The sequence below is a fragment of the Babylonia areolata genome, chromosome 30 (genome assembly GCF_041734735.1).
Source record: "Babylonia areolata isolate BAREFJ2019XMU chromosome 30, ASM4173473v1, whole genome shotgun sequence".
NCBI classification, from domain to species: Eukaryota; Metazoa; Mollusca; class Gastropoda; order Neogastropoda; family Buccinidae; genus Babylonia; species Babylonia areolata.
The window spans coordinates 505,995-533,327 of record NC_134905.1 but is presented as its reverse complement, the minus strand read 5'-3'; the positions used below and the strand labels follow the sequence as shown (position 1 = coordinate 533,327).

The 27,333-nt window shown below is 46.1% G+C and overlaps 1 protein-coding gene across 2 annotated transcripts; it reads left to right on the top strand.

Annotated features, from left to right (window-relative positions):
* Positions 1-1,189: 1,189 nt before the first annotated feature.
* On the top strand, positions 1,190-25,521 carry LOC143275417 (protein Mo25-like). 2 transcript variants are annotated; one of them, XM_076579497.1, is made up of 8 exons: positions 1,190-1,229; positions 15,123-15,355; positions 16,731-16,895; positions 17,765-17,883; positions 20,397-20,565; positions 22,835-22,960; positions 23,513-23,656; positions 24,943-25,521. In XM_076579497.1, the coding sequence occupies exons 2-8, from the start codon at positions 15,248-15,250 to the stop codon at positions 25,192-25,194; spliced, it is 1,083 nt and encodes a 360-aa protein (XP_076435612.1). In that variant the 5' UTR covers positions 1,190-1,229; positions 15,123-15,247; the 3' UTR covers positions 25,195-25,521. The 2 variants fall into 2 exon arrangements, with proteins under 2 accessions (XP_076435612.1, XP_076435613.1); XM_076579498.1 differs by lacking the exon at positions 1,190-1,229 and adding an exon at positions 9,606-9,625.
* Positions 25,522-27,333: the final 1,812 nt, after the last annotated feature.

The window sequence follows — 27,333 nt, the reverse complement described above, 5'->3', positions numbered from 1 at the left end:
AAAACACTTGAAAGCCAGTCCTTGGGTACTTCATTAATTCAATGTTATAAACCAGCAAACACCTCTTATGGCTTGAACATCTGATCCCACCACCAAGACTAAACAAGTACACATCACATGGCGGCAACAGAAGATGAACACATCCTTGGACCTATCAATGTCAGGACACCAGACGATGATTTCAGGAAAACCCTCAAGTTCTGCCCACATCTGACACAGCTGAAACTGACACATGTGACACACCACTTGACACATGTGACACACCACCAGCTGAAATTGACACATGTGACACACCACCAGCTGAAATTGACACATGTGACACACCACCAGCTGAAATTGACACATGTGACACACCACCAGCTGAAATTGACACATGTGTTACACCACCAGCTGAAATTGACACATGTGACACACCACCTGACACATGTGACACACCACCAGCTGAAATTGACACATGTGACACACCACCAGCTGAAATTGACACATGTGACACACTACCAGCTGAAATTGACACATGTGACACACCACCAGCTGAAACTGACACATGTGACACACCACCAGCTGAAACTGACACATGTGACACACCACCTGACACATCTGACACACCACCAGCTGAAATTGACACATGTGACACACCACCAGCTGAAGCTGACATGTGACACACCACCTGACACATTTAACACATGTGTCACACCACCAGCAGAAGCTGACACATGGCACACCACCAGCTGAAGCTACAGATATTTGTTATAGAAATCAGGCTTGGGCTTATGAAATTTGAAGCAATCAGTTGAGTTAGTGTGGGCATAAGAACTTCATTTTCCGTTGGGGTGTACAGTATTTGTTCTGAAAAATCTTCCACTCCAGGTTCAGACTTAAACTGACTTGTGTATATGGTGTGTGTGTGGGGGGTGGGGAGGTGGGGGTGCGTATGCGCGCACGCGGTGTGTGTGTGTGTGTGTGTGCGAGCACGCGCGCGCGCCGGTGCGCGGTGTGTGTGTAGAGGGAGGGGGAAAATACATGTATTATGTTGATTTTAGAAATGTGTCGACAGAAACCTTTTTCTTGCGGCAGTTTCCTTGCGACGCGCGCGCGAATGTCTGACAGACACACAGCACATGACTTTGTTTACAATGAACGTACTATTGCCCACTTCCGCGTCTGCGCAAACATAATGTGACGTCATGGTCCGACAGAACTTTTTCCATACTGCAGTGTCTGTGTCAGAGGTGGGTATATTTTTCTTTAGAATTGAATCATCATCGTGCAGTTTGTGTCGAAATATGTAGCTATAATTTGAGTAGTCCTCATTTCTGATTGTCCTCTATTCATCACTTATCGTAGACCAGTGCATTTCACGCGTAATTTTGCATCCAGCTCGTGGTCCTGCTCACACGAACAGTCGCCATTACCTATTTTTATTGCAAGTTGACTACCACATGAGACGTGTAGAACAACATTGTCATCATCGTTCCAGTGTTCTGAGGATTTTCCTTTTGTTTATTAATTTTCTTTTCAAGGCAGTGCCAAAGTGGCTGATGTGTCAAAGTAAGCAGATGGTTTGCAGGCGGTGTTAAGTTCAAGCTCGAGCGTTCAGGTTGAGCGCTTTCATTGACTTCACTTGGGGTTTTGAATGAAAACGGTTGTGAACCGAAACGGTTTAGTCAGGTTTGACATGAACTAGGTGGGATGATTGATAGTTTTACTGGAAATCTCCACCGTCTTCCTTCCTCGACATTTGTAAAACCGGTATTACAATGCAGCTATGTGAAACTGTAAGCTTCCTTTATAAACAGTTCCGTTTGTCAAAGAGGCGTCATTGCGTTCGGATATTAAAAAAGAAAAAACAAAAACCATAAGCTTATGTATTTTACTCTCAGCAAAACAGCAAATTCTATAACACTGTAAATGATAAATGTATTATAATTAACTCCTTTAAGAATTGGTGCAATTTTCACAGGAGAAATACATCTGCCCACCAGGTCATCAGCATGTCAAGAATTGGTAGCATGAGATGCTGTTACCCAGGACACAGTCTTACTTAGCTCCTTATGCATGCTACACATGTTGCAAAGTACATAGTTCTTACTTGTGCATTCTACACATGTTGCAAAGTACATAGTTCATACTTATGCTTTCTACACATGTTGCAAAGTACATAGTTCATACTTGTGCCTGCTACACATGTTGCAAAGTACATAGTTCATACTTGTGCATTCTACACATGTTGCAAAGTACATAGTTCATACTTGTGCATTCTACACATGTTGCAAAGTACATAGTTCATACTTGTGTCTGCTACACATGTTGCAAAGTACATAGTTCATACTTGTGCCTTCTACACATGTTGCAAAGTACATAGTTCATACTTGTGCCTGCTACACATGTTGCAAAGTACATAGTTCTTACTTATGCCTGCTACACATGTTGCAAAGTATATAGTTCTTACTTATGCCTGCTACACATGTTGCAAAGTATATAGTTCTTACTTATGCCTGCTACACATGTTGCAAAGTACATAGTTCTTACTTATGCCTGCTACACATGTTGCAAAGTACATAGTTCTTACTTATGCCGGCTACACATGTTGCAAAGTACATAGTTCTTACTTATGCCGGCTACACATGTTGCAAAGTACATAGTTCTTACTTATGCCGGCTACACATGTTGCAAAGTACATAGTTCTTACTTATGCCTGCTACACATGTTGCAAAGTACATAGTTCTTACTTATGCCTGCTACACATGTTGCAAAGTACATAGTTCTTACTTATGCCTGCTACACATGTTGCAAAGTACATAGTTCATACTTGTGCCTGCTACACATGTTGCAAAGTACATAGTTCTTACTTATGCCTGCTACACATGTTGCAAAGTATATAGTTCTTACTTATGCCTGCTACACATGTTGCAAAGTATATAGTTCTTACTCGTCAAAACAACAAAGGGGCCACAATTATTTATTAAAAACATTTTTCCCCTTAAGACCTGATCAGGTGTGTTTGGTTATGCAGGTGGTCAAGCACCCGCTTAGCAACTGTGGATATGGATTCATCCCAGTGCAGTGACATCTCATTGAGTAACTGATCTATAGTTGAAAATAAATAGCACACTGAACTAACTACAGCTGATGAAGTTGGAATTACAAGATGCTTTTGATATTTTCTGTAACGTGTCTGCAAGTCATGTAAGCATGGAACTCTTCAGTGGTCTCCAGAGGGTTTTGCGGAATTGTCTGGCATGTATGATTTTCTGTGAACTAAGTGCATGAATGGAGGACTGTTTTGAGGGAATGGAACACAGAACAGTGTGGCAGTAGAGGGCAAAGAAAAAAGAAAAAAAAAAAGAGAAAAAAAAGAACAAGAACAAAAATTCAGCTGCTGCAAGGAACAGGGCACATCCACAAACATGTTAACTTGCATATGCATTCACGTCCCAAATCATCAAATGTATGGTGCATGCATACAGAAAAAAATGTATGTATAGATATATATTTCTGTAGGCACATAAATCCTGAATGAAATACATGACCATAGATAATTACATGTACATATGCATGCATAATCAATGCATACATGTTGTACACAAATTACAATGATATATACTTGTATGTACACATGTGTTCATACATACATACATACTCACACACCAATACACAATGGAGATCTATACATATTACAAATGTTATAGTGTACACAGATAGATACACATCTTACCAGCATGCAGAAAATGAGTCATTTACAAATATAGCAATTAGTAAATCATAGTGTATGACATTTGATTTGAACAGTTTTATTTTAGAAGAATGATGTTTACAATTAGGCTGATTTACATCATTCATATACTTTCTGTAATAGCAGACAGATATTCTTTAAAAAAGAGTTTGTGAAGTTCACATTACAACTTTACAAGCTATCAGTTTTACAGGGGAACTGGCAGCTCTCTCTCTCCCGTCTCACTCAAATCTCCACCTCTCAGTCACAGTCCAGCCAACTGTTGCATGCATGGCTGGTTGATGGAAGGAGTGCTTTAGTTGTGGGGCATTGACCTGTGACCAGGAACACACAGGAATGTTGGCCCAGATGTGTGGCCCAGGGGTGACAGATTTCTGGGTTGGAACCACCCACCCTTCCATTTCAACAATTGGGACACCCCAAAGTAAAATCTTTTGGTGGAGTGGAACTGTTTTGTCCACTTGTCTGTGAGCAGCGGGGTTTTTTTTGTTTTTGTTTTTGGCTGTGTTGAAGAAAAGGTGACAGGGTAGTTGGCTTCAGTGAGAACCGATCGCACTTCCAGCCTGACTCCCTTTTAAAATTTAACACCCCCACCCCTGCCGTGTTAAATTTTTTCCCCTGTAGATGTAATGCATATAGTGATATATATATATATATATATATATATATATATATATATATATCATATGTATATATACCTATTTCTTGTTGCTCACTTGTTGTACTGGTGGCAGTTACTCATGCTCACCATCTCTACATATGTTTGAGGTACCAGGATGTGCATCAGAGAAATAATTTATAACCTCAAAACATCCATGTTTCGCACTCTTTTTGACTCACTGAGATAACTAAGGTATCAAAAACTGTTGAGATGATCGTTAAAAAAAAGAAAAGAGGAAACTGCTCAGTCCCAGTAATAAATAATTAGAAGGGAGAAAGATGGCTGAATGGTGGGGTGGGTAAAAACCACACACTTCGGAATAGTTATAAGTCTGGGTAAAAACAGCAGTACAACTACAAGTATATGTAGAAAGTTTTAATGCCCACCCCACTTGTAAATGGCTGAATGAATGGACCATCATGAGAGTCACAAATGTAGGAGTGCCTTCATTGTAGTACTGTGTGTGTGTGTCTGTGTCTGTGTCTGTGTATGTGTGTGTTTTCTTGAGTTTAATGTCTTTTTACTTTGACTTTTGAGTGATATTTCAGTGTGTGTGTGTTTGCGCGTCACAGTATGTGTGTGTGTGTGTGTAACTTGTATGTACATCATACTGTGTGTGTGTGTGTGTGTGTGTGTGTGTGTGTGTGTGTGTGTGCATCACACACTGTGTATTTGTGTGTGTGTGTAACTTGTATGTGCATCACACTCTGTGTGTGTGTGTGTGTGTGTTGCAGTCACAGTATGTGTGTGTGTGTACATGTGTGATGTACACTTCTGTGTGTGTATACTACATGTGGGTGTGGTGTTTATCTGTCACTACTCTGTGTGAGGCCTGAGGGAGAGTGTGTGGGGGGGATTTGGTGTCAGGCATTGATTTTTGTCAGGTTAAAAACCTGGGTCAGGGAGAGTGGTCTGGTGGGCTGAAGCATGTATCTCCATGATCTCATGATCTATTGGCTTTTTCACACCACACCTACTGTGCAGTACACCCAACTTGCATAGCTCATTCACAAGTATTTATACATGTACACACCTACACACGTATGCATACACACCCACATAGTTTCTCCCACCTTTTTTTTTTCCATGCTGTCTGTGTTGGTATGAATGTGTATTGTACATACATGTACATAGTCATATGCACATACACACATGCAGGTGTGCACTCACACACAAGACACACACACACACACACACACACACACACACACACACACACACACACACACACACACACACACACACACACACACACACACACACACACACACACATATGTACACACTCATTTTCTCTCTCTCTCTCTCTCTCTCTCTCTCTCTCTCTCTCATTACCTCAGGGGCTATCTTTCTGTCTGTCTATGTCTTAATGTGTCTGTCTCTGTCTCTGTCTTTCTCATTTTTCTGATTCCGTCTCTCTCTGTCTCTGTCTCATTTCCCCAGAGTGTCTCTTTCTGAGTCAGTCTCTCTCTCTCTCTCTCTCTCTCTCTCTCTCTCTCTCTCTCTCTTTCTGTCTTTTGTCTCTGTCTCTCCCTCCCTCCCTCTCTCTCGACTCTGTGTATGTCTTTCTGAGTATCTCTCTGTGTACGTCTTTCTGACCCTGTCTCTCTCTCCCTGTCTGTGTCTTTCTGAGTATCTCTTTCTCTCTCTCTCTCTCTGTCTTTCTGAGATGTCTCTCTGTGTCTGTCTCTGTCTGTTTGAGTCTGTCTCTCTCTGTGTCTGTCTGTGTCTTTCTAAGTATCTTTTCTCTCTCTGTGTCTGTATCTTTCTGAGCCAGTCTCTCTGTGTCTGTCTCTGTCTTTCTGAGTGTGTCTCACTCTGTCTGTCTTTCTGAGTCTCTCTCTCTGTCTGTATCTTTCTGAGCCAGTCTCTCTGTGTCTGTCTCTGTCTTTCTGAGTCTGTCTGTCTCTCTCTGTCTGTGCCGTTCTGAGCCTGTCTCTGTGTCTGTCTCTGTCTTTCTGAGTATCTCTCTCTCTCTGTCTGTGTCTTTCTGAGCCTGTCTCTCTGTGTCTGTCTGTGTCTCTCTGTGTCTTTCTGAGTATCTCTCTCTCTGTCATTGTCTTTCTGAGTCTGTCTTTCTTTGTGTCTGTCTCTGTCTTTCTGACTTTTGAGTCTGTCTCTATATCTTTATGGGCTTCACACATGTATCACACTGACACACACAAACCCACACTTCTCTCTCTCTCTCACGCGCGCGCACACACACATACACACTACACACTTGCCAGCATGCATGCTCACACAAACACACATTTTGTTTTCATAGTGTAAAGTAATGTCATTATCAAGCAGTCTGCATTTTTATTTCTTTCTCAATATATCTCTCTCTCTCTCTCTCACACACACACACACACACACACACACACACAGATGCCCACCAGTCCCACCCCACCCTTTTCCCCCTGTTCTACACCTTCACCACCCCTCCCTCCCCCCTTCCTTCCCCCCAACATGCAGTCTTCTCATTGGGATGTGAGAGGGAGACTAAGGCAGTGCTACTGAGACCAGTGAGAGTCACAACTCCAGATGCCTGGATACCCCAGCCAGTCACTGAGTCAGTACATAGACCAGTGAGAGTCACAACTCAGAGATGCCTCGATACCCCAGCCAGTCACTGAGTCAGTACATAGACCAGTGAGACTCACAACTCCAGATGCCTTGATACCCCAGCCAGTCACTGAGTCAGTACATAGACCAGTGAGACTCACAACTCCAGATGCCTCGATACCCCAGCCAGTCACTGAGTCAGTACATAGACCAGTGAGACTCACAACTCCAGATGCCTTGATACCCCAGCCAGTCACTGAGTCAGTACATAGACCAGTGAGACTCACAACTCCAGATGCCTCGATACCCCAGCCAGTCACTGAGTCAGTACATAGACCAGTGAGACTCACAACTCCAGATGCCTTGATACCCCAGCCAGTCACTGAGTCAGTACATAGACCAGTGAGACTCACAACTCCAGATGCCTTGATACCCCAGCCAGTCACTGAGTCAGTACATAGACCAGTGAGACTCACAACTCCAGATGCCTTGATACCCCAGCCAGTCACTGAGTCAGTACATAGACCAGTGAGACTCACAACTCCAGATGCCTTGATACCCCAGCCAGTCACTGAGTCAGTACATAGACCAGTGAGACTCACAACACCAGATGCCTCGATACCCCAGCCAATCACTGAGTCAGTACATAGACCAGTGAGACTCACAACTCCAGATGCCTCGATACCCCAGCCAGTCACTGAGTCAGTACATAGACCAGTGAGACTCACAACTCAGAGATGCCTTGATACCCCAGCCAGTCACTGAGTCAGTACATAGACCAGTGAGACTCACAACTCCAGATGCCTTGATACCCCAGCCAGTCACTGAGTCAGTACATAGACCAGTGAGACTCACAACTCCAGATGCCTTGATACCCCAGCCAGTCACTGAGTCAGTACATAGACCAGTGAGACTCACAACTCCAGATGCCTTGATACCCCAGCCAGTCACTGAGTCAGTACATAGACCAGTGAGACTCACAACTCCAGATGCCTCGATACCCCAGCCAGTCACTGAGTCAGTACATAGACCAGTGAGACTCACAACTCCAGATGCCTTGATACCCCAGCCAGTCACTGAGTCAGTACATAGACCAGTGAGTCACAACTCCAGATGCCTCGATACCCCAGCCAGTCACTGAGTCAGTACATAGACCAGTGAGACTCACAACTCCAGATGCCTTGATACCCCAGCCAGTCACTGAGTCAGTACATAGACCAGTGAGTCACAACTCCAGATGCCTCGATACCCCAGCCAGTCACTGAGTCAGTACATAGACCAGTGAGACTCACAACTCCAGATGCCTCGATACCCCAGCCAGTCACTGAGTCAGTACATAGACCAGTGAGACTCACAACTCCAGATGCCTTGATACCCCAGCCAGTCACTGAGTCAGTACACACTTGGGGGGACCTGTGAAAGAGAGAGCAGTCACTCATGTGGAACAGGCTTTCTGTTCACTGCTTTTTCTGCCTGCTTCACTGCTTCACCACAGTCCACAGTTTGTTTCCCCGATTCATTGGGTTTGGGGGATGACTGTGTGTGTGTGTGTGTGTGTGTGTGTGTTGTGGTAGTTTGATGACAGAATTGGGTCAGGCTTGGAGAAGGAGGAATTGTGGTTTGAGTTAAGAAGCATGTACTAATGTAAATTTCTCTAAAATATATGCTCCTTATTTTTTTTCTACATTTCTAGATCTGTGTTTTGGTCGGTCTCCCTCACTGTCTCTTTCCTGTTCTCTCTCTCTCATACTGTTTTCTTGTGTGTTTATGTGTGTGTGTGTATATATATTTGTTTGTGTGTTCATCCAGTGTCTGGTAGGCTCTCAGCGGTCTGGCATGCATGTACTCTCTTTTTTTTCTTTTTTTTTTCTCAGTAAAGCAGAGGTTGTGTGTGTGTGTGTGTGTGTGTGTGTGTGTGTGTGTGTGTGTGTGTGTGTGTGTGTGTGTGTGAATAAAGCAGAGGTGGTGTGTGTGTGTGTGTGTGTGTGAATAAAGCAGAGGTGGTGTGTGTGTGTGTGTAAAGCAGAGGTGGTGTGTGTGTGTGTGTGTGTGTGTGTGTGTGTGTGTGTGTGTGCTGACACCTCCATGAAACTGAAGCCCAATTTTCCGGAACAGAAGATCGGGGAGAGAGAAAGCAGCACTTAATCCTTCACTGACGGGTCTTTAGGAGGGGGGCGGGAGCTTGCAGGATAAAATGAGGGAACCCGGGCTGGAAAAGTCTCTGAAAAATCAGTTTTGCCCTTCAGGGTCAGGAAAAATCTTTGAATTTGAATAAAAACCTTTGACAAGTACCATTGTGTGTGTGTGTGCACGTGCATGTGTATGCGTGCGCAGCACTGCAGGTTGTGTAGCGGATTGTGAATGGTCTGTTTGTGAAGGCACAATGGCGGTGTTGTCACATTGTGTGCAGACGTAGATGTCGACGTCCCTAAACTGGCTGCAGACTGAGTCAACAACTTGTCACACGCCTCAAACTTCCTGATCACCCCTCTCACTATGGTAACTGTACCACTCCACACACATCCACCCCCCCCCCCCCACCCCCCCCCCCCGCCCTGTTTTTTTTGGTAAAATGAATAGTGGGTCAGTCTGGCTCTCTGCCAAAAGAAACCAAATTTTCTTCCACATTTTTGTTTGTTTTAAGGGCAAGGACGAGTATTGTTCGCTCAGACCTTGAAAACTTGGGTAAGTGGAGAGGTGTGTGTGACTTGTCATTGTCTTCCCTGTGAAGGGGGTGATGATGATTTTTTTTTTTTTTAGATGAATGGACTGATGCGGTGTTGTGATGTTGTCGTTTGTCAAATGAGTGGTGAGGGAGGAAGGAAGGAAGGTGGCCAAATGGTTAAGACTCTCAGCTGCTGTTGTAGGTACTCCGTGAGGGTGTGGGTTCGAAGCCTCTTCTCACCCTTTCTTCCCGAGTTTGACTGGAAAATTAGTTGAGCGTCCAGTCGTTCAGGTGAGACGATAAAATGGTCATACACATAAAAGCCCACTCGTGTACATATACCAGTGAACGTGGGAGTTGCAGCCCACGAACGCAAAAGAAGATGATGAGATGATAAACTGAGGTCCCGTGTGCAGCATGCACTTGGCGCACTGAAAAAGAAGCCATGGCAACGAGAGTGTGATGTGCTCTGGCAAAATTGTGTAGAAGAAATCCACTGTGATTGGTACACAGATATATAAGCATGCACTCCGGGCCTGACTGAGCGTGTTGGGTTATGGTGCAGGTACGGCATCTGCCTGGCAGATGTGGTGTAGGGTATCAAAATTTGTCTGAACACAGTGGATTAATTTTCTTTCTGTGGAACATTCTCGTTGTCCTGGGTTCTCTTTCAGTGCGCCAAGTGCATGCTGCATATGAGACCCTAGTTTATTGTTTTCTTATCCAAATGAGCAGACGCTTAGTTTGATTTTCCAGCAAACTTGGGAGAGAAGGCAAGAGCAGGTTTCGAACCAAGACCCTCGGAGACTCTGAGCGTCTTAACCATTGTACCACCTTTCCCCTTACGAGGAAAGAAAGGTGGCAGTGTGTGGTCAGAGTGAGTGAGAACATGAAGGAACAGAAAGTGAGGTGACTGATTCGTGCCCTGCTCCGTCCAAAGAAAGGTGGCAGTGTGTGGTCAGAGTGAGTGAGAACATGAAGGAACAGAAAGTGAGGTGACTGATTCGTGCCCTGCTCCGTCCAAAGAGAGGTGGCAGTGTGTGGTCAGAGTGAGTGAGAACATGAAGGAACAGAAAGTGAGGTGACTGATTCGTGCCCTGCTCCGTCCAAAGAAAGGTGGTCGTGTGTGGTCAGAGTGAGTGAGAACATGAAGGAACAGAAAGTGAGGTGACTGATTCGTGCCCTGCTCCGTCCAAAGAAAGGTGGTCGTGTGTGGTCAGAGTGAGTGAGAACATGAAGGAACAGAAAGTGAGGTGACTGATTCGTGCCCTGCTCCGTCCAAAGAAAGGTGGTCGTGTGTGGTCAGAGTGAGTGAGAACACAAAGGAACAGAAAGTGAGGTGACTGATTCGTGCCCTGCTCCGTCCAAAGAAAGGTGGCAGTGTGTGGTCAGAGTGAGTGAGAACATGAAGGAACAGAAAGTGAGGTGACTGATTCGTGCCCTGCTCCGTCCAAAGAGAGGTGGCAGTGTGTGGTCAGAGTGAGTGAGAACATGAAGGAACAGAAAGTGAGGTGACTGATTCGTGCCCTGCTCCGTCCAAAGAAAGGTGGCAGTGTGTGGTCAGAGTGAGTGAGAACATGAAGGAACAGAAAGTGAGGTGACTGATTCGTGCCCTGCTCCGTCCCACTGAGACCTTGACCTGCAGTGACTGGACTTGCCAAGGTTGAGGTCACCATATGTACTGTCAGAGTTTTGTCCTGCTAAAGTTGACGCATATGTGGAGAGCAGTCCCAGTTTCTTCCGCAGAAATCTGTTGTGACAAAAAAACTACAACTGTGAACAAGGGAAGTTTGAATTTCTTACTCAGAAATCTGTTGTAACAAACACAACCACTGTAAATTGGAGCAGTCTGAATTTCTTGCACAGAAATCTGGTGTAACAAAAACTAATACTGTAAACTAGAGCAGTCCAAATACCTTGCACAGAAATCTGTTGTGGCAAAAGCTACTACTGTAAATTGGAGCAGTCTGAATATCTTACAGTTACACAGAAATCTGTTGTGACAAAAACTACTACTGTAAATTGGAGGAGTCTGAATATCTTACAGTTAAGACAGAAATGTGTTGTGACAAAAACTAATACTGTAAACTCGAGCAGTCTGAATTTCTTACTGTTGTGTGGCTGTGTAGACGTTGTGAAATACCTGGAGACGAGAGAAGATTTGGTGAACACTATAATGACTGTTGTGTGGCTGTGGTGAACACTATAATGACGGTCACAATAGCAGAGTGGGTTAAAGCATTAGACTTTTAATCTAAGGGTCCCGTGTTTGAATCTCGGTAACTGCACCTGGTGGGTAAAGGGTGCAGATTTTTCTGATCTCCCAGGTCAACATATTTGCAGACCTGCTTGTGCCTGAACCCTCTTTCATGTGTATACACAAGCAGAAGATCAAATACGCATGTTAGAGATCCTGTAATCTATGTCAGCGTTCGGTGGGTTATGGAAACCAGAACATATCCAGCTTGCACTCCCTTGACAGAGTATGGCTGCTTACATGGCGGGGTAAAAACGGCCATACACGTAAAAGCGTACTGGTGTACACGTATATGAGTGAACATGGGAGTTGCAGCCCACGAAGGAAGAAGAGTTGGACCAGACAGAAGATGTATTGAACAGTATGACTTGTATAATTACTGCTGTGAGTGGTTGTGCAGTTGTTGTGAGAGGCCTGACGACTGTTGTGTGTGTGTGCAGTTGTTGTGAGAGGCCTGACGACTGTTGTGTGTGTGTGCAGTCACTGTGAGAGGCCTGACGACTGTTGTGTGTGTGTGCAGTCACTGTGAGAGGCCTGACGACTGTTGTGTGTGTGTGCAGTCACTGTGAGAGGCCTGACGACTGTTGTGTGTGTGTGTGTGCAGTCACTGTGAGAGGCCTGACGACTGTTGTGTGTGTGTGTGTGTGCAGTCACTGTGAGAGGCCTGACGACTGTTGTGTGTGTGTGTGCAGTCACTGTGAGAGGCCTGACGACTGTTGTGTGTGTGTGTGCAGTCACTGTGAGAGGCCTGACGACTGTCGTGTGTGTGTGCAGTCACTGTGAGAGGCCTGACGACTGTTGTGTGTGTGTGTGCAGTCACTGTGAGAGGCCTGACGACTGTCGTGTGTGTGTGCAGTCACTGTGAGAGGCCAGACAACTGTTGTGTGTGTGTGTGCAGTCACTGTGAGAGGCCTGACGACTGTCGTGTGTGTGTGTGTGTGCAGTCACTGTGAGAGGCCTGACGACTGTCGTGTGTGTGTGTGTGCAGTCACTGTGAGAGGCCTGACGACTGTTGTGTGTGTGTGCAGTCACTGTGAGAGGCCTGACGACTGTCGTGTGTGTGTGTGTGCAGTCACTGTGAGAGGCCTGACGACTGTTGTGTGTGTGTGTGTGCAGTCACTGTGAGAGGCCTGATGACTGTTGTGTGTGTGCAGTCACTGTGAGAGGCCTGACGACTGTTGTGTGTGTGTGTGTGCAGTCACTCTGAGAGGCCTGACGACTGTCGTGTGTGTGTGCAGTCACTGTGAGAGGCCTGACGACTGTTGTGTGTGTGTGCAGTCACTGTGAGAGGCCTGACGACTGTCGTGTGTGTGTGTGTGTGTGCAGTCACTGTGAGAGGCCTGACGACTGTCGTGTGTGTGTGTGTGTGCAGTCACTGTGAGAGGCCTGACGACTGTCGTGTGTGTGTGTGTGCAGTCACTGTGAGAGGCCTGACGACTGTTGTGTGTGTGTGCAGTCACTGTGAGAGGCCTGACGACTGTCGTGTGTGTGTGTGTGCAGTCACTGTGAGAGGCCTGACGACTGTTGTGTGTGTGTGTGTGCAGTCACTGTGAGAGGCCTGATGACTGTTGTGTGTGTGCAGTCACTGTGAGAGGCCTGACGACTGTTGTGTGTGTGTGTGTGCAGTCACTGTGAGAGGCCTGACGACTGTCGTGTGTGTGTGCAGTCACTGTGAGAGGCCTGACGACTGTCGTGTGTGTGTGTGTGCAGTCACTGTGAGAGGCCTGACGACTGCTGTGTGTGTGCAGTCACTGTGAGAGGCCTGACGACTGTTGTGTGTGTGTGTGCAGTCACTGTGAGAGGCCTGACGACTGTTGTGTGTGTGTGTGCAGTCACTGTGAGAGGCCTGACGACTGTCGTGTGTGTGTGCAGTCACTGTGAGAGGCCTGACGACTGTTGTGTGTGTGTGTGCAGTCACTGTGAGAGGCCTGACGACTGTCGTGTGTGTGTGCAGTCACTGTGAGAGGCCAGACAACTGTTGTGTGTGTGTGTGCAGTCACTGTGAGAGGCCTGACGACTGTCGTGTGTGTGTGTGTGTGCAGTCACTGTGAGAGGCCTGACGACTGTCGTGTGTGTGTGTGTGCAGTCACTGTGAGAGGCCTGACGACTGTTGTGTGTGTGTGCAGTCACTGTGAGAGGCCTGACGACTGTCGTGTGTGTGTGTGTGCAGTCACTGTGAGAGGCCTGACGACTGTTGTGTGTGTGTGTGTGCAGTCACTGTGAGAGGCCTGATGACTGTTGTGTGTGTGCAGTCACTGTGAGAGGCCTGACGACTGTTGTGTGTGTGTGTGTGCAGTCACTGTGAGAGGCCTGACGACTGTCGTGTGTGTGTGCAGTCACTGTGAGAGGCCTGACGACTGTTGTGTGTGTGTGCAGTCACTGTGAGAGGCCTGACGACTGTCGTGTGTGTGTGTGTGTGTGCAGTCACTGTGAGAGGCCTGACGACTGTCGTGTGTGTGTGTGTGTGCAGTCACTGTGAGAGGCCTGACGACTGTCGTGTGTGTGTGTGTGCAGTCACTGTGAGAGGCCTGACGACTGTTGTGTGTGTGTGCAGTCACTGTGAGAGGCCTGACGACTGTCGTGTGTGTGTGTGTGCAGTCACTGTGAGAGGCCTGACGACTGTTGTGTGTGTGTGTGTGCAGTCACTGTGAGAGGCCTGATGACTGTTGTGTGTGTGCAGTCACTGTGAGAGGCCTGACGACTGTTGTGTGTGTGTGTGTGCAGTCACTGTGAGAGGCCTGACGACTGTCGTGTGTGTGTGCAGTCACTGTGAGAGGCCTGACGACTGTCGTGTGTGTGTGTGTGCAGTCACTGTGAGAGGCCTGACGACTGTTGTGTGTGTGTGCAGTCACTGTGAGAGGCCTGACGACTGTTGTGTGTGTGTGTGCAGTCACTGTGAGAGGCCTGACGACTGTTGTGTGTGTGTGCAGTCACTGTGAGAGGCCTGACGACTGTTGTGTGTGTGTGCAGTCACTGTGAGAGGCCTGACGACTGTTGTGTGTGTGTGTGTGCAGTCACTGTGAGAGGCCTGACGACTGTTGTGTGTGTGTGCAGTCACTGTGAGAGGCCTGACGACTGTCGTGTGTGTGTGTGTGTGCAGTCACTGTGAGAGGCCTGACGACTGTTGTGTGTGTGTGCAGTCACTGTGATAGGCCTGACGACTGTTGTGTGTGTGTGCAGTCACTGTGAGAGGCCTGACGACTGTTGTGTGTGTGTGCAGTCACTGTGAGAGGCCTGACGACTGTCGTGTGTGTGTGCAGTCACTGTGAGAGGCCTGACGACCCGAGGGGAGACGCACAGGGCAAGTAGAGGCTGGAGGGTGAGCGGTGCGGGCCGGACGCAGGGAGGGACGTTGTTGTTGTGGTTGGCGTGGCCGCTGGGCGACATGCCGCTGTTCGGACCCAGGACCCGCAGCCCCCAGGAGCTGGTTCGAGCCCTGAAGGAGGCGCTGACTCAGATCTCGCGTGACAAGGGGGAGAAGGAGATTCGCAGGGTGAGGGGGTGATGTGTGTGTGTTGTGTGTGTGTGTGTGGTGTTGTGTGTTGTGTTGTGATGTGTGTGTGGGTGGCACACTATGCAGCTGGTTGGAGCCCTAAAGGAGGCACTGTCACAGATCTCACGTGACAAGGGGGAGAAGGAGATTCGCAGGGTGAGGGGGTGGTGTGTGTGTGGTGTTGTGTTTTGTGTGTGTGTGTGGGTGGCACAGTATGCAGCTGGTTGGAGCCCTGAAGGAGGCACTGTCACAGATCTCACGTGACAAGGGGGAGAAGGAGATTGGCAGGGTGAGGGGGTGGTGTGTGTGTGGTGTTGTGTTTTGTGTGTGTGTGTGTGGGTGGCACAGTATGCAGCTGGTTGGAGCCCTGAAGGAGGCACTGTCACAGATCTCATGTGACAAGGGGGAGAAGGAGATTGGCAGGGTGAGGGGGTGGTGTGTGTGTGGTGTTGTGTGGATGGATGGGATTGTGTGGGTGGGTGGATGGGGGATGGAAGGGGAGGGGGCAGGTTCTGGTGGATGTCATCATGTGTGTGTGTGTTTGTGGTGCTAGTGTGTGTGTGTGTGTGTGTGAGTGTGTTTGTGTATGCGTGTGATGCTCGTGTGATCCATGTGAATTACATAATTGTTGTAACTGCGTTATATGTATGTTGTTGGAGAAACTTTGAATTTCATTTGAAAATGGGATACCTGAAATTTGCAGACCTTCAAAATGAGTCCATTCCAAAGAAATATATTTGAATATTCAACCACTTTTTCATTTTGGCAGTTTTTCGAAAGCAGGCAGAAGTGTGTGTACAAAAGTGGGGAAATCAAAATAGGAAAGATAACAAAATGTGATGATCATTGTCTTTTTATCACCAGTTTCATTGTTTTAATTTTAGTGGTGCTTACGATTTTACTGTGGGGCACAACACCAGTGATGTTATTTTACATGCTGCATTCCCCGACAGGGGTCAGGGGTCAAAGCATGAAGTGTTCTTGTTTGTCCATTGTTCTTGTATTTATTATATATGCTGTGTGTGTGTGCTGTGTGTGTGTGTGTGTGTGCTATTTGTGTGGGCGTGTGTGTGTGCTGTGTGCATGCATTTGTGTGTGCTCTATGTGTGTGTGTGTGTGAGAGTGAATGTGAATGAATGTGTGTATGCTATGTGTGTGTGTTGTGTATGTGTGTGTGTGCTCTGTGTATGTGTGTGTGTGTGCATGCATGCTTGAGTGTGTGTGTGAATGCGTGTGTGTGTGTGTGTGTGTGTGTGCTATTTGTGTGGGCGTGTGTGTGTGTGTGTGTGTGTGCTATTTGTGTGTGTGTGTGGGCGTGTGTGTGTGCTATTTGTGTGTGGGTGTGTGTGTGTTCGCACACTGTGTGGTGCCTCAGGCGACGGAGGACATGGCCAAGACGCTTCAGGCCATGAAAACGATGCTGTACAACTCTGGGGAGCAGGACACGGCCGCTGAGCTCCTGTCCCAGCTGGCTGTGGAGATCTACCAGCACAACGTCCTCCTCATGCTCATCACCAACTTCCACCGCATCGAGTTTGAGGTGAGGAGGTTGGGGGCTGAATGGTCAAGACACTCGTTTGTCAGTGCAGAGAGTTCCTGAGGGGGTGGGTTCGTGTTTGAGGTAAGGAGGAAGGTGGTAGAATGGTTAAGACACTGGTCTGCCAGTACAGAGAGTTCCTGAGGGGGTGGGTTGGGTTTGAGGTAAGGAGGAACATGGTAGAATGGTTAAGACACTGGTCTGCCAGCACAGAGAGTTCCTGAGGGGGTGGGTTGGGTTTGAGGTAAGGAGGAATGTGGTAGAATAGTTAAGACACTGGTCTGCCAGTACAGAGAGTTCCTGAGGGGGTGGGTTCGTGTCAGAAGTAAGGAAGGTGGTGGTAGAATGGTTAAGACACTGGTCCTCTTGTACAGAGAGTTCCTGAGGGGGTGGGTTCGTGTTTGAGGTAAGGAAGAAGGTGGTGCTTCATTGTGATGACGCACTTCTTCTGGGGAAATAAGCCTGAATTTTACACAGAGAAATCTTCTGTGACATAAAGTATTGATTAACAGAACAGTATTGATTACAAATTACATTTTACAATACAGTACAACACTGTCCAATACATTACAATACATTACAGTACAATACAGTATACAACAGAGCAGTATAATACAGTACAGTATATTACGATACAATACAATACAGTATAGAACAATGCATTACATTTACAATATTGCAGTACAATACAGTATAGTACGATACAGTTCAATTCATTACAATACAGTACAGTACAAAGAAGTACAGTATAGTACAGTACATTACAGTACATAATAATACACCACAGTAGTACAATACAACACAGTACAATACAGTATAATACAACACAACACAGTGCTTAGGGATGTTGACAGTATCAGTACCTTGTGCAGGGACGGAAGGACGTCGTGGTGGTCTTCAACAACCTGATGCGACGACAGATTGGTACACGCAGCCCCACGGTAGAGTACATCTGCACCAAGCCAGAGATTCTGCAGGAACTTGTCAAAGGGTGGGTCTCAAACTCTATTGCTGGCTTAACTCATTCTCTTCCTGGTACGAGTTAACTTGTACCAGGATTACGTCCCATGTGGACCTGGTATTCTCATACCAAACAAGAACGCCAGAGAATCGACAGACATACAGAAAATATGAAAAAACTTAGCCGTATGAAGAGCACAGGAACAGGAGTCATGATGGCTGCCGGAAAAAGAGGGCGCTAGTCAGGGGGGTAAAGGGGAGGTTATCTACATCCAGGAAGTTATCAGCCGTAGCTACTTTCGTTTTCTCTGCATAGACGGATAATAGTTTGCACAGGACAGGAATGTCAGACCCCTGCCGGAGTCTGCACTAGTGGGTCACAGTGAGTATGTTACTTAAACGTAATTTTAGATAGAAAATTTCCTTTATTCTTGCTTGGTACAGTTGGCATTCTGAACTGAGCTGTTTACAGATTCTGGAAGCATGGAAACGAAGCTGTGTTGGACGGATTGTATCAGCAATTCTCCATCCATTTTGGCTGTTTAGTGAACAACCCCACTTTTCACTGCAAGGATCTCATGTAGTGCTGGTCCTGGGGAGGTGTAGCAGGCATGTGGCTGTGGGTAGAATGAGTTAAAAAAAGAAAAAAGGACATGCCGTTTTATTTTTTTTTAAAATCTGGCATAGGAGGCATGGTACCTGCGCATAGGCACCCAGGGAAAATCCAATCCCCAACACAGAAAGGAAAGACAGGCTCAACTTAGAGGTAGAGAAAAACGAACGAATCGAGGGGGCCGAGTCGAATCGAGTACACAGCATGTACGAATACAATAAACACAAGCCGCATGCAGCAAAATAAGGCCAAATGAATACGCTTAATAGCCAAAAAAAGCGTAAGACGAGACAGAGCGTAAGCCTGACAAGATGGCATGGAGAGCCGGCCTTGGCCAAAAGGAATGATTCAGCGCTTATAGCTTTTAAAGGCGTTTGATTGGCTAAGAGTAGACCGGGCAAGACGGGTCGTCTTTTCACTGTTAGCCGCGTGAAATTTGGCCAAGCAGAGCAAACCGATAGGCCTTGTTTGTATCAGTTTGACATGGTAAGTATATGTATCACCAAACATGGAGTATAATACAGACTCCTCCTTTTAACTCACTCAGTACGGCCAGTCCTCTCTTCTCCTCTACACAGACCCCTCGGATGTCCAGTGGGTGTCTGAATGACCCAACCTTTAGCTTCCGTCGTCAGAATTGTGGTATTCTTTGTCAACATTCACCTCTTCAGTATAAGAGCCTTCCGCTTGCAATATTTTGATGATGGTAACTGGGGTGAAACGCTGTTAACGTCGTCTCTTTCGCCGTTCGTATGGAGAGAGTTAAACAGTCCCAGGTTTTGTCTTTGAAAAAAAAAAAAAAATTGCTGTCTTTTCTGGACAAAAAAGAAGAAGAAAATCCGCCACAAAACAACAACATTGTTTCTGTCAATGGTTGATAAGCCACAGAAATGGAATATTTCACCTGAATTTAAATTTAAAACTAAGTACTACTTCTCGTTTGTTAAAAGTAAGTTAATGTTTTAAATCGGGAAACAGGTCTTTCCAACCAGAATCACTATTCTCAGGTACTATTGCATATAACCAGTAATGAGTTATTTAATTAAGAGGCATAAACCAGCTTTCAGAATACCATGGGATCACAAGGCAGTAATTTCTGTTAAGATTTTAGAAAAAAAAGAAGGCTATAACTTTTTTATTTTGTCTTTACATTTTAAAAGAATGTAGAAAGTTTGATTGACGAATGAAAATCCCATTTTACTTTTGCCTTTGGTGTTTTAAAAGCATTTTGAAGATTTTAAAATATGATTAAAAACTGGTTGTTTTTAACCTTTGGTTTTAGGGTTTTAAATGTTTTTGAGAGTTTTTGATTTAAGTGATAAAAAAAACAAAAAACAAAACATGGATGATGCAGACATTTTGTAACAGACGTTCACGATCAGGCAACCTTACTATTACAGAAATTTGGTTTCATGCATGATGATTTTCACAGTGTTCTTTGATGGTATGAATGAAGTGCATCGTGTGCATTTTCTTTGGGAAACAGGAGTATTTGACGTTCACTTTTGTTGTTGTTATATTTGTGTGTTGTGTGTATGTGTATTTCACTATTTGTGTGTGTGTTTGTGTGTATTTAACTATTTGTGTGTGTATGTGTTTTCTTTTTCTTTTTCTTCCATGTATTATCTTCCGTAATATTTTGCCCTCTCTTTCATGCTTTAAAAAAAAAAAAAAAAAAATTCCATGAACGACAGTCGACCAACCAAAACCGTCTTCCAGAGAAAAAGAAAGAAAAAAACTGTGTTGCATCACAACATCAGGTGCCTGTGGTCAGACATCTTTTTTTTTTCAACTTGTTTTATTCAGTATAAGGACATATAGTAAGCAACCATATTCAGCTGCCTATGTGTTTTTCTTTCCTCTTATGTGTCTGTTTTGTTGTTTTTTTAAAGTGCACAATACCAGGGGATTGGCGGGTTTGGTGTGTGCAGGTACGAGACGCACGAGATCGCGCTGAGCTGCGGGCAGATGCTGCGCGAGGTGTGTCGTGCTGAGGAGCTGGTGAAGATGATCATGAACTCCCAGGACTTCTACAAGTTCTTCGACTATGTGGAAGTGTCCACCTTCGACATCGCCTCTGATGCCTTCTCCACTTTCAAGGTCAGTGGCCTTGGGATGCCTTAAGATGCCTTCTCCACTTTCAAGGTCAGTGGCCTTGGGATGCCTTAAGATGCCTTCTCTGTCCTCGAGGTCAGTGGCTTTGTGATGCCTTAGTCCAGTGCCTTCTCCACTTTCAAGGTCAGTGGCCTTGGGATGCCTTACTGTGAACAGTGATAAGAAACTCTAGGGAGAGCTGGACAGGACAGCACAAGGTCTTCAGAGAAGAAGCCCCCCTCAGTCAGGTGTTTTGGCCCTTAACTCCTTACACTCTAAGAGGGCCGGGCTGCACCCAGGTCATGACTCCTGGATGCCCTTGTATTGCCGCCTTTTCTTTTTTCCCCAACATGGTCCTCAGCAGGTTCGAACCTGCGCCTCCAGGGTGGTCGCCACTTCAGAACTGAGTCCCCTTTTCTGGTAGACGTTTTAACCACTGAGCCATCGTATGCCTAGTTCGAGTAGGGAAATTTAATCTTTGTGAAGTTTACTTTCATTCGTCCTCGACCAGATCCAGCTGGAACTGTTTTCTGCTGCTTCAGCCGTTGCCTTGAGAGCCGGTGTCCTCTCTCTGCCAGAAATCGACAGCTGTTTTATGAGGCTGTTGGCAGATGTACTTACAAACCCACTTAATGTGAACACACTTTAAGGTCCTGAACAGTTTGTATAAAATGTTAAGAAATAAATGACAACACGCTATGATAATAACCAGCCTATGTATAGTCCAGTAGTCTCTTTGTCAGTTTGTCTGTCAGTCTCTCTGTCAGTCTGTCTGTCAGTCTGTCTGTCAGTCTGTCTGTCAGTCTGTTTATCCATGTTGTTGTTATTATTGTTGTAAAATGTTGACATGTAAAGATGGAATTTTAAAAATGTTTGAAAAAAGATGTATGTCCAGTCTGCGAGTTGTCTTGTACATTCTGCACAGTCCTGATGTTCTGGCCATGATACGTTCAGGACATATACCTGCAAATTTTGTTGTTTTATTGTTTAAACTTTTATTAATTTTTTTTATTATATTATTATTATTTATTTATTTATTTATTTATCTTTTTATTTTATTTTTTTAAATTTTTTTATTATTTTTTTTTTTGTACGCCTATAGTTGACTTCATCAAGTTTTTGTGCCTTCTACGTATTATTATTTTTAGTAGTAGTAGTTCTTTTTTTTATGTATTTATCTATTATTATTATTTATTTAAAAAAAAAAATTTTTTAATTATTTCTCAAGGCCTGACTAAGCACGTTGGGTTACACTGCTGGTCAGGCATCTGCTTGGCAGATGTGGTGTAGCGTATATGGATTTGTCCGAACGCAGTGACGCCTCCTTGAGCTTCTGAAACTGAAACTGAAACTTTTCGAAAGAGGTAGATTGATAGATATATACATTTCAGCACCAAGTTTGTGTGTGAAATTGAAAAAAGCTCCCCCAGCACCAAGTATTGTAGACTAGATGTTCTCAGTCACAGGTTTCCGTTCATGTCAAAACAACACACTGGACTTGTCCACTTCAAACTCTGTCAGGGGGCAAAGGTTATGGTTAGGGTCAGGGTTCTATTGTTCTATTGGCTGGAAACTGGCTGCAGCTGTTGAAGTTTGTTACGGTGTGAAAAATGGTCTTTCTTCCATGTCAACTAAAGTCGCCGATTGCGGTGCACTGTTTAGTCAGTTGTAGTCGCCTATGGCGGTGAAGGAGTTACATATGTTTCTTTCTGTCGGTCTGTCCATATATCTGTCTGTACATATAGTTGTATTTGTATTTCTCTTTCTTTGTCACAACAGATTTTTCTGTGTGAAATTAGGACTGCTCACCTCAGGGAGAACGCGTCGCTACACTGAGAGCGCCCACCCATTTTTTCCTATTTATTTCTGCCTGCACGTTTATTTGTTTTCCTGTTGAAGTGGGTTGTTGTTTTTTTTTAACAGGATTTTGTCAGGGACAACCCATTTTGTTGTCATGGGTGCTTTTATGTGCATTTTTAAGTGCATCCTGGGACCTCGGTTTATCGTCTCATCTGAATGACTAGCGTCCAGACCACCACTCAAGGTCTAGTGGAGGGGGAGAAAATACTGGCGACTGTGGCAGGATTCGAACTAGTGTGCTCAGATTCTCTTGCTTCCAAGTGGATGTTACCCTTTGGCCATCACTTCACATTTATATGTGTGTGTGTGTGTGTGCGTGTGTGTGTGTGTGTGTGTGTGTGTGTGTGCATGTGTGTGTGTGTGTGTGTGCGTGCGTGTGTGTGTGCGTGTGTGTGTGTGTGTGTGTGTCCTCCAGGACCTGATCACCAGGCACAAGGTGCTGTCTGCAGAGTTTCTGGAGAAGAACTACGACACGTTTTTCACCCACTACCAGAGGCTCCTGCAGTCAGACAACTACGTCACTCGTAGACAGGCACTCAAGGTGAACTGACTCTGGTTGTGTGTGTGTGGTGTGTGTGGGTGGGTGTGTGCGTGTGTGTATCTCCATATGTTTGTGTGTGTGTGTATGTGCAGTTATTACTATCCTTAAATCAATCAGTGTTTTGTTTTTTCCCTCCATATTGACGAGCGGACACAGCCTGAAATACCATAGTAGCTGGCTCCTTTTGCCTGCAGTCTGTGCATACACTGGAACTTGAAAACTGTTGTTTCTTTTTTTAATTGGATCTAATTTCGACGTGAAAGCATTGCTCAGGTGCAGGGCTTAATGAGTTGAAAATATAATCTGTTGCTCATTTGTTGTTTGTAAAGGGGGGGTAAATTTATTTCCTATATTTGAGAGGCTTTTAAAGATGTTGGAAAGAAGCTTCTGCGTATTTTTTTGTTTTCTTTTCTTTTTTCAAAAAAAAAAAAAAAAAAAAAAAATTGAATGTTTTTTTCTGCAAAGAGGTTATCATCCATAAGAATTGTGGTAGCTGTGTTGATGGTGATTATTACCCGACATACTGACAGACTGACGTGTTTGGTGCGACAGTTGCTAGGAGAGATGCTGTTGGATCGACATAACTTCACCATCATGACGCGCTACATCAGCAGTCCCGACAACCTGAAGCTGATGATGACCATGTTGAAGGAAAAGTCACGCAACATCCAGTTTGAGGCCTTCCACGTCTTCAAGGTCAGGGGGGTGGGGGAGGGGTGTGTGTGGGTGATGTGTGATGATGACCATGTTGAAGGAAAAGTCACACAACATCCAGTTTGAGGCCTTCCACGTCTTCAAGGTCAGGGGGGTGGGGGAGGGGTGTGTGTGGGTGGTGATGATGACCATGTTGAAGGAAAAGTCACACAACATCCAGTTTGAGGCCTTCCACGTCTTCAAGGTCAGGGGGGTGGGGGAGGGGTGTGTGTGGGTGATGTGTGATGATGACCATGTTGAAGGAAAAGTCACGCAACATCCAGTTTGAGGCCTTCCACGTCTTCAAGGTCAGGGGTGTGGGGGAGGGGTGTGTGTGGGTGGTGATGATGACCATGTTGAAGGAAAAGTCACACAACATCCAGTTTGAGGCCTTCCACGTCTTCAAGGTCAGGGGGGTGGGGGAGGGGGGTGTGTGGTGTGTGTGCTTGTGCCTGAACCCCTTTCATGGTTGAATGATTCAGGGAATGATGAGCGCCCAATGACAGCCATCAGTCACCTCTACCCAGGTAGGCAGGCTGTTGTGAAAATGACTCCGTTGTTTGTAAAGTGCATAGAGCTTGGTCTCTGACCGAGGATAGGTGCTGTATAAGTATCCATATCCATTCTTCCATGTAACTGACCAACAGTGTCTCCCCCCCACCCCTCCCACCAGGTGTTTGTGGCCAACAGTAGCTGTAAGTAACTGTAATTAACTGTAATCAACTGACTGACACAATGTGTCCCACCAGGTGTTTGTGGCCAACAGTAGCTGTAATTAACTGACTGACACAACGTCCCCACCAGGTGTTTGTGGCCAACAGTAACTGTAATTAACTGACTGACACAACGTGCCCACCAGGTGTTTGTGGCCAACAGTAGCTGTAAGTAACTGTAATTAACTGACTGACACAACGTCCCCACCAGGTGTTTGTGGCCAACAGTAACTGTAATTAACTGACACAACGTCCCCACCAGGTGTTTGTGGCCAACAGTGACTGTAATTAACTGACACAACGTCCCCACCAGGTGTTTGTGGCCAACAGTAACTGTAATTAACTGACTGACACAATGTGTCCACCACGTGTTTGTGGCCAACAGTAGCTGTAATTAACTGACACAACGTCCCCACCAGGTGTTTGTGGCCAACAGTAACTGTAATTAACTGACACAACGTCCCCACCAGGTGTTTGTGGCCAACAGTAACTGTAATTAACTGACACAACGTCCCCACCAGGTGTTTGTGGCCAACAGTGACTGTAATTAACTGACTGACACAATGTCCCCACCAGGTGTTTGTGGCCAACCCCAGCAAGCCCCAGCCAATCCTGGACATCCTGTTGAGGAACAAGGACAAACTAGTGGACTTCCTGACCAAGTTCCATACGGACCGCAGCGAGGATGAGCAGTTCAACGACGAGAAGGCCTATCTCATCAAGCAGATCAAGGACCTCAAACCCGCCCCCTCCTCCACCACCACCAACACCTCCACCACCTCACCCCCTGCCGCTGTGGACCCCAGCATCTGTCGACGACAGAACTGAGAGGTGTGGGGGGTTGGCGGTGTGGGGGGGGGGGTGTGGGGGGGGGTAGGGTCTGTTGGCTTTAACTTGGGTTGGGGGCGTGAAGGGGTGAGGAAGGGTGCCAGTGTCTTAATTCTCTTTGTGTATGTCTACAGGGAGGTGGAGGTGAGGTGAGGGAGAGGAGAGAAAGAGACAGTATGGTGGTGCCTTTTTCTTTGTTTGCTGCAGGTCAGAGCAGAGAGGGAGTAGTCTTTTTTGGTGTGGTTTTTTCTTTTGACGTTTTTGTGTGTTGTTGGAAGTATGTGGTACTTTTTCAGGCGTGTGTGTTGGAAGGGGGGAGGCGTCGGGGGGCGGGGGGGGGGGGGGTTGTGGGGGTGAGGGGGTTTCTGACCCGGCCTGAGGGTGGGGTGGGTGCAGGGGAGGGGGGGTTACCTTATATTTGTGTAGTTATGGGAGAGTGCTTTGGTGACTTGTGAAAGAGCACAGGTTTGATGATCTCCTACTGAATGTAGCTGGGATGGATTCTGGTGGGTTCTTCCTTGTGATGTACACGATGTATCAGAGAGGGGCAGAAAGAGGTGAAGAGGGAGAGAGAGAGAAGTGTGCACACCGCGTCTCAGCCAGGGACCGGTAAGGGAGGCCTCAAATGGCAGGTGTGTGCGCTGGCCGAATGGTGAGAGGGCTGGATTCTCGCCTCACTTTCCTGAGTTTGATCCCTGGTGGTTAAAGGGTGGAGATTTTTCTGATCTCCCAGGTCAACATATGTGCAGACCTGCTAGTGCCTGAACCCCCTTCGTGTGTATACGCATGTAAAAAATGAAGTACACACGTTAAAGATCCTGTGATCCATCTCCGAATTTGATGGGTTATGGAAACACAAAAATACACAGCATGCATTGAGCACTTCAGAGTCATTGGCATGTCAATGTTGGCTGTGTGACAAAAAGAAGAAAAAAAATTGTGGCAAGAATTAATTTTGCTTCATTATAGATGTCCATTCCTTAACTCACTGGAATCTTCGCACGCTCTGATGTCATTACTTCACCCTGCCTTGTTCTGTGTGAGTGTGCCCGAGTCAGTGTGTCACGCCCACATGCACAGCCACTGCTGCTTTTCTTCACTGTTCCTGGGCCTTCATAGCTCTGTAGGATTTAGCTGTCATTTGTAAGTCAGGTGGAATGGTCATGACAGAGTTGGGTGTTCGACTTGTGATCCAGCGTTCAAAATTGGAGGCCTGGTTTGGGCGTGGTGTGTCCTGGGGAAAGACGCTTCGTTCTGGTTTTCCTCACTCCACCCAGCTGTGAATGGGTACCTGGCTTGAGGTGGGGGAGGTTTAAAGGGTGGATGGAGAGGGCGTGGCCCTGCTTTGATCTGCTGAGCGTAGACACAGTCGGTTTTAGTTCACTTCACTGATGGCCGTGAACAGCTGTAGGACTGAGTGTAACCTTCATTCAAAGTTGTGGTGTTCATCACGACGCGTAACCGTTCCTCAACAAGTGTGTGCTGTTGAGTCGGCACAAGTTAAGACGCGCACCATTTTTTGTTCAGGTGTATGCCAAAGGAAGCCATGAGATGACCCAGATGGTGATTCTAATTGGGTGGTGGTGGGGTCATGTGATGACAGGGTCATGTGACACAGATGGTGATTCTGATTGGGCGGTGACAGGGTCATGTGACATGATGATTTTGATTGGGCGGTGACAGGGTCATGTGACAGACGGTGATTCTGATTGGGTGGTGACAGGGTCAGGTGACACGATGGTGATTCTGATTGGATGGTGGCAGGGTCATGTGGCACAGATTGTGATTGGATAGTGACAGGGTCAGTTGACACGATGGTGATTCTGATTGGGTGGTGGCAGGGTATGTTTGAAAAGGCAGAAAATTGGAACAGAGACAGCTCCTGTTCTGTCAAAGTGGCATGGTCTTCACTGAGAAAATGAGAACAGAGACAGCTCCTGTTCTGTCAAAGTGGCATGGTCTTCACTGAGAAAATGAGAACAGAGACAGCTCCTGTTCTGTCAAAGCGGCATGGTCTTCACTGAGAAACGTTGTTGGAATGCGTTGCCTGGCTGGTTTTCCGGACAGTACAGATGGTATGGGACCTGGGAAGTTGATGATATCTGGGGCCTGCCTGACAGTTCCTGGCCATGTGTGTGT

Excerpts from the sequence above, each read along its gene's own strand:
- LOC143275417 (XM_076579497.1), top strand. The coding sequence starts at position 15,248 with ATGCCGCTGTTCGGACCCAGGACCCGCAGCCCCCAGGAGCTGGTTCGA. Across the intron at positions 15,356-16,730 it reads GGGAGAAGGAGATTCGCAGG|GCGACGGAGGACATGGCCAA; the intron begins GTGAGGGGGTGA and ends GTGGTGCCTCAG. Across the intron at positions 16,896-17,764 it reads TCCACCGCATCGAGTTTGAG|GGACGGAAGGACGTCGTGGT; the intron begins GTGAGGAGGTTG and ends TACCTTGTGCAG.